Here is a 6,442-nt window from a genome sequence, read left to right on the forward strand (position 1 = left end):
GCTCCCTCCAACTTACCGGAGCCAGTCTGTATACACATGCAAAAAGACGCATGCATATGCATGCACATACAAAGAGAAAGACCCCCCCCCCCCTCCCCGTATAGCCCTAACAGACATTTGGGGCAAGTGCTGTTTGCGAGCACATACACATACATAGTGCTCTCATGACGCTTGTGTTAGCCAGCAAGGCCGCAGCCGAGTCTCGTGAATCTGTTTGCAAGGAGAGAGAGAATCCTGCCAAGTTTTCACGATTGGGAGCGACGGCTGCTGCTGTGCATCGAGTCATCTCGAGTAACCCACGGTGAGCATTTGCTCAAAGCCATTTACGCCATGCACCATCATCAAAAAAAAGGCCAGTTCCCCGTGCTAATGATTTGGGTCCACTCTGCCGAGAATTTTGGAACGACTGGGTTTGGGGAAAGCCGTCCCGTCGACTTTTTCACTGACGACGCGGTGGGGTTTTGGGTTTTGTTCATTCTTTCCTTTGTCTGTTAGAATTCACACTGTTAGACCGACCCAGATGCCAGCAAACACCTCCTTTGCACAATTGTGCAACGCGATACGGCGGCACTCTTGGAAGAGAACAGCCCCCCCCCCCCGCCGTGCGTCATGGAATGGGGGTGGACGTCAGCTCCCCCCCCCCCGTACCACCTCCTCTTCCCCCCAGAGGGTAGTGGATTGCCCCTTGCTCCCATTGCATGCGGCCGTAGCCCGCTGATTATTTTTGGCCTCTGTATATGAAAGCGGAGGGGGGGGGGCACAAGGCAGGCAAGTCGACGCACAAGTCACACTTTGGTGCAAAAGAAAACGAAATCACCCCCCCCCCCCGGAATGAACGCATCGTATAACCTGCGGAGATTTGCAGTATAAAAAATGTTTTACGGATTAATATTGGAATTGTATTAATTACCCACCCTCCCGAGAGAAATAGAGAGAGAGCAATTCATTATTTGTAATGCTTTTCATTTGTTTGGCCAGGAATGTCTCTCACGCTCTCTAAAACCTCGTGGGTGTGATTTATTTGTATTCTTCTTCAAGAGGGTCCCCTGTAAGGCATTGAGATGATGAATCGATGATATTGCTTTGCGTGGGTTGGAAACCGGATCCACCACAGGGAGTTAGGGGAGGGATGGGGAAGTGGGTGGAGGGTAACAATCAAAGGCTGCGCACAGATTGATTCAACAATCCATTTGCTCTTCTTGGTTCTTTCGGTAAAGTCACGTCGAAGGGAAATAATAAAGTAATAAAAATAAACGTAATAAAATATTATTATATTACATTATAGGTTTATTATTTTATTATATTATTTTATTCTGTTTTATTTTTATGATTTTATTATTTCCCTTCTACGTGACTTTACCGAAAGAACCAAGAAGATGAAACCCTGCAGTCACGAAAGTTTTAAATCGAAATCCATTTGCTGTACTGCCCTGGCAATTCCGCAGCCCACGTTATGCGTGTGCGCGTGCGGACATTGACACTAAGGGAGACAAAGGCGACCGGGAGTGGTGCTGGTCACCCACCCCCCTCCTTGTGCCGTGCCGGCCTTCACAGGTTCTACTCCGCTAGCAGCACTTGCCCCAATAGTCTGTTAAGGCTACACGGGGGATCTTTGTCTTGTGTTTGCATGCACAATGTATTATATACTGTACATTAGACACCCGATCACAATGGGTGTACAGTAATTAAACGACTTCCCAAAGGGGAAACACGAACAAAGCGGACGTGATATACTACAAGATTAAAAACAAGCTATCATTCTGGCTCCACAGCACGGGATGCTGCCGTGCGTGGTGTAATCGGCAACGCACCGGCATTTGTAATCCACAATTCGCCGGTTCGATCTCCTGGCGCGGCAGTTGAAACAATGAGCCACGTTTTTAAATACCCCTCGCCTCTGTCCACCCGTCAGTAATAAATGGGTGCCACCACAGCCCAAACAAAGTAATTGCCGGACATATGTGGGGGAGGGGGGGGGGAGAAGAGCTTCATAGCTCATCGGATTTCTCCAGCATAAATAAAAATTGATTCGGGCAGGTCACGTGTGGTGAGGTTAGGGTGTCGGTACCACTCACGTCTGACCATCGTGGAAGAGTAGGCCATAAGACCCTCCCAGAGACACTGCATTCCCTAGGACTCAACCCTTGTGGAAGTTATTCGACCAACAGAGGCGTGAGCAAGCAGCTGCAGGGCTGCACCTTTATCTTTTTTTTACAAAAGGCACGCACGTGGTTATGCGAGCTACCATTCGGCGATTGGTGTCGGGGGGTGGGCGAGGGAATTTATGTAAGTTCCTAATGATTGAAAATTTCCTTAATTGTTTACTTGATAACTAACATCATTATCCCAGAGCTGAACAACCCCGAACACGAACATTCTTCCGTGGACCTTTGCATGTGCCACGCTATTGTAATGTGCTTATGTAAGTTGCATACACACACACACTATGCACGTATAATGTATCGCTTTCTTTGAGCAAACACATTTTTAATCAATCAAATCGGCCTCGCGCGCAAGCAGCTGTAATGTTGGGCTGTTGCAGCGTGAGAAATTTAAGGCCGGCTTCATCCAGCAGTGGAGTGACCATGGCGCGATTATACTGCCGACGATTGCATTTCAATGCGCGGCAGCGGTTGAGTGCTTTGCAATCCGGTGAAAGGGCGATGAGATTTGTGTATCGTGCGGTATGGCATTCGTGTGTGTTTTGTGTCGTTGATTAAAAAAAAACACACTCGAGTTACTGTATTGGGCTGGAATAACGCAGGGCTTTCCGTCCGTTCGTGCCGGCCAACAAAGCGTCACTCACAGAGTCGGGTGGGTCTCGTAAAGTCGGGATGTTTGGGCCAGTGCGATTGCAATGCATTACATAACTCTGCAACGATGCCAATCGATGCTTAACGTCCATTCTACGACCGCCACGTGGTTGGGAATTTCCACGCATTCCTGAGCGAGGGGCCTGCGATGCTCTAACACGGCTGTTTTTTTACGAGACAAACAGGAATGACACTATGAAAAACAAGGGGTTTACCCTTTCTCGCAATACAACAGGTGTTACGATGTTCAAACACCAAATACTGTCGGATACATTTTGGGCAAGGAATCAAGAAGTACTGCATTAAACACACGCATTTTGGTGGTGAACATGCATGCATGCAAACAAACATGCTCCGATATACATATGCATTGTCTTTGAAAATGATTGTAAATTAAAAACAAACCGTGGGATGATCCATTCTACCTGTGCAATATCGAGACACGGTCCTTACAATTGTTTGCAGCGCGATGTATGTTGAGCAAGAAAGAGTGTTCACCATCAGTGCCAAGGATCTCTAACTACCACGGATCACGAAACGATTGCCACAGAGAAATCCCCAATCACACCTCGAGGGGGCCCGCGCAAGAGTCACCACTGCCGCTGCCGCCGATGGAGAGTGGATTCAGGCCCACGGATGTTAGCTAAGTGGGGGTGGTGGTGGGGGGGGGTGATGTTTTAATCAGAAACATCACTCTCAATTGACGAAAGGCAGTGCAAAGTCGCTTTGCAGAACACACGTAAACATCTCTCTCTCTCGATTTAAAGCTTTCGTGACTGCAGGGATTCATCTTCTTGGTTCTTTCGGTAAAGTCACGTAGAAGGGAAGTAATAAAAGAATAAATAATAAAACATAATAAAATAATTATCTATATTTTTTTATGATTTTATTTTTATTATTTTATAAAATAATTCTCACTATTTTTTATGTTTTATTTTTATTGTATTACTTCCCTTCTACGTGACTTTACCGAAAGAACCAAAAAGATCTCTCTCTGTGCCGCGAAAGGAAGCAGCTCCTTTGCCCGAAACGTCGCCTGCTCGTGCATACATTTGTTTTGTTCAAAACATATTTCTCGTGCGTGTGTGTTTTGTAGGTGCAGCGTTTTGTGACGAAACCTGTTCCGAGGTCATGTCAAGTTTTGCTTATGCATCCACTTGCCAACGCGGTTAATGCACCACCGATAACGCAAAACTCACAAGCGTATCATCTAATTATTAAAAGTAGCACGTCAGGGGTAAGATCTATTGCAATTCCCAGGAGCACAGCAGCAGCGACACACACACAAGTACGACTTGACACCAGCACGCCATTGTCTTCACGAGCGCGCGCATGCATCCAAAGGCAAAGATCCCCCGTATAGCCTCAAACAGAACTGTTGGGGCAAGTGCTGTTAGCGAGCACCTATGAAGGCACACGATGGAGTTGGGTGGCCCAGTACCACGCCCGGCCGCCTTTGTCTCCCCAGTGGCGGTGTTTACTGCACACCGCAACCCAGGTACTCATTTGAGGCTGAGTCGACCTGGTGGAGGGGTGGGGAGGAAGCCCAGGACCGGTTCAAATGATCGTCGCTGTGTGTCGGCCGTAAGCGGGAATCGAACTCGGGTCTCCGGGTTCGCAGCGTGACGCTCACCGCTGCACCACCGCTCCCCACGCACACATTGCACACACACACAGATCCCCCATATAACCTTAACAGACTGTTAGGGGTAAGTGCTGTTAGCGAGCACCTATGAAGGCCAGCACCACGCCCGACCGCCTTTGTCTCCCCAGTGGCGATGTTTACACACCGCACCAGGTACTAATTTGAGGCTGAGTCGACCTAGGGGAGGCCCGGGACCGGTTCAGATAATCGTCACTGGGTGTTGGCCGTGAGCGGGAATCGAACCCGGGTCGCTGGGTTCATAGCGCAGCGTAGCGCTAACCACTACACCCACCGCTCCCCACTGTTTTGGTCTCGACGAATTAAAGCGGGTGAGAGATCTCCTCCACTCGTGCCATCTCCACATCTCCTATTCCCCCCCCCCCACACCACCACCACCAGCACACCTAAGGTCCCCCACCAGCACGGAAATGAAAACGCGGCCCCGATGCAAAAGTGAAAGCAAGAAACGGATCCGCTGCCGGGCGCGCTCCCGACACGCGCACGCGCACGCAGGCTAAAGAAAAGACAAAGATCCCCCGTGTAGCCTTGACAAAGAACGTCGGGGGGCAAGTGCTGTTAGCGTGCGTGCAACCTCGACGACACGCCTTGTACACAGGGGCGCGTACACACACACACGTACACACACACACCGCGCACCCGACAAGAGACAACGTCGTTTGCAAACGCTGGTGCGTGTCACGGTCACGCACAAAAGACAAAGATCCCCCGTATAGCCTTAACAGACTGTAGAGGCAAGTGCTATTAGCGAGCACCTATGAAGGCCAGAACGGCACACGAGGGGGGTGGGTGGGTGGCTAGCACCACGCCCAACCGCCTTTGTCTCCCCAGTGGCTATGTTTACACACCGCACCAGGTACTCATTTCAGGCTGAGTCGACCTAGGGGAGGCCCAGGACCGGTTCAGATAATCGTCACTGGTGTTGGCCGTGAGCGGGAATCGAACCCGGGTCAACCAGGTTCATAGCGCAGCGCGCTAACCACTACACCACCGCTCCCCCCCCGGTCACACACACAAAGATAAAGATCCCCCGTATAGCCTTAACAGACTGTAGGGGCAAGTGCTGTTAGCGAGCACCTATGAAGGCCGGAACAGTACACGAGGGGGTGGGTGGCCAGCACCACGCCCGACCGCCTTTGTCTCCCTAGTGGCGATGTTTACACACCGCACCAGGTACTCATTTGAGGCTGAGTCGACCTAGGGGAGGCCCAGGACCGGTTCAGATAATCGTCACTGGTGTTTGCCGTGAGCGGGAATCGAACTCGGGTGGCCAGGTCCGTAGTGCAGCGCGCTAACCACTACACCACCGCTCCCCCCCCCGGTCACACACACACACACGTACACACACACAAGCCAACAACGTTTACCTTTCGGAAGCGACATGCCCGTCTCCTCGCGTTAAACGAGCGCTTGGAAGACGCCGCTCAGCTGCGCCGCTTGCCTCGGCTCCTTTCCCCCTCCCCGCCTCCCTCCCCTCTCAGCCCACTGCCGAAACTCGGCAACACAAACTCGGCGGGTGCAGTTCAACGTGAGCTCCTGCGCTCAGCTTCACCACCACCAACTTACTACCAGCACTACCACTGCTGCTGTTGCTGCTGCACCCACCAGCACCACCACCAACCACGCAGCACGCACGACTCAGCACCTTCACTCAGCTCCTCCGCGGGGATGGGATGATCACTGCGGGGGGGGGAGCTGTGGGTGGGGTGAAGGGTGGGGGCTAGGCGAGGTGGGTGGGGGGGGGAGGGTTTGTGGTGTGGTGGAGGTGGAGGAAGGGAGGGGGGGTGCTCAGGAAGGGATCATAAACATCGCAGGATTGTGAGAGGTGTGGCACGCCGGACTGGAGGGAGGGATTCGGGGCCGTCCATCTAGCAGTGCACTGAACATGGCTGATTATAATTATTGGCACTCAAGAGGTGGGTGGGCTCGGGAAAGGGGGGTGGTGGTGGTGGTGGGGGGGGGGGTT

The 6,442-nt window shown here is 51.5% G+C and overlaps 1 protein-coding gene across 2 annotated transcripts in view; it reads right to left on the reverse strand.

Annotated features, from left to right (window-relative positions):
* Window positions 1–6,143, reverse strand: part of LOC133340621 (dual specificity mitogen-activated protein kinase kinase 6-like) — a 60,285-nt gene extending 54,142 nt beyond the window's left edge. For both annotated transcript variants that reach the window (XM_061548994.1, XM_061548992.1), the window contains exon 1: window positions 5,844–6,143. In XM_061548994.1, coding sequence (XP_061404978.1) covers window positions 5,844–5,859 — 16 coding nt within the window. In that variant the 5' untranslated portion in view covers window positions 5,860–6,143. The remainder of the gene's footprint in view (window positions 1–5,843) is intronic.
* Between the last annotated feature and the right edge of the window lie 299 nt (window positions 6,144–6,442).

This window comes from Lethenteron reissneri, chromosome 10 (assembly GCF_015708825.2).
Source record: "Lethenteron reissneri isolate LAM-NWPU_2019-01 chromosome 10, ASM1570882v1, whole genome shotgun sequence".
NCBI classification, from domain to species: Eukaryota; Metazoa; Chordata; class Hyperoartia; order Petromyzontiformes; family Petromyzontidae; genus Lethenteron; species Lethenteron reissneri.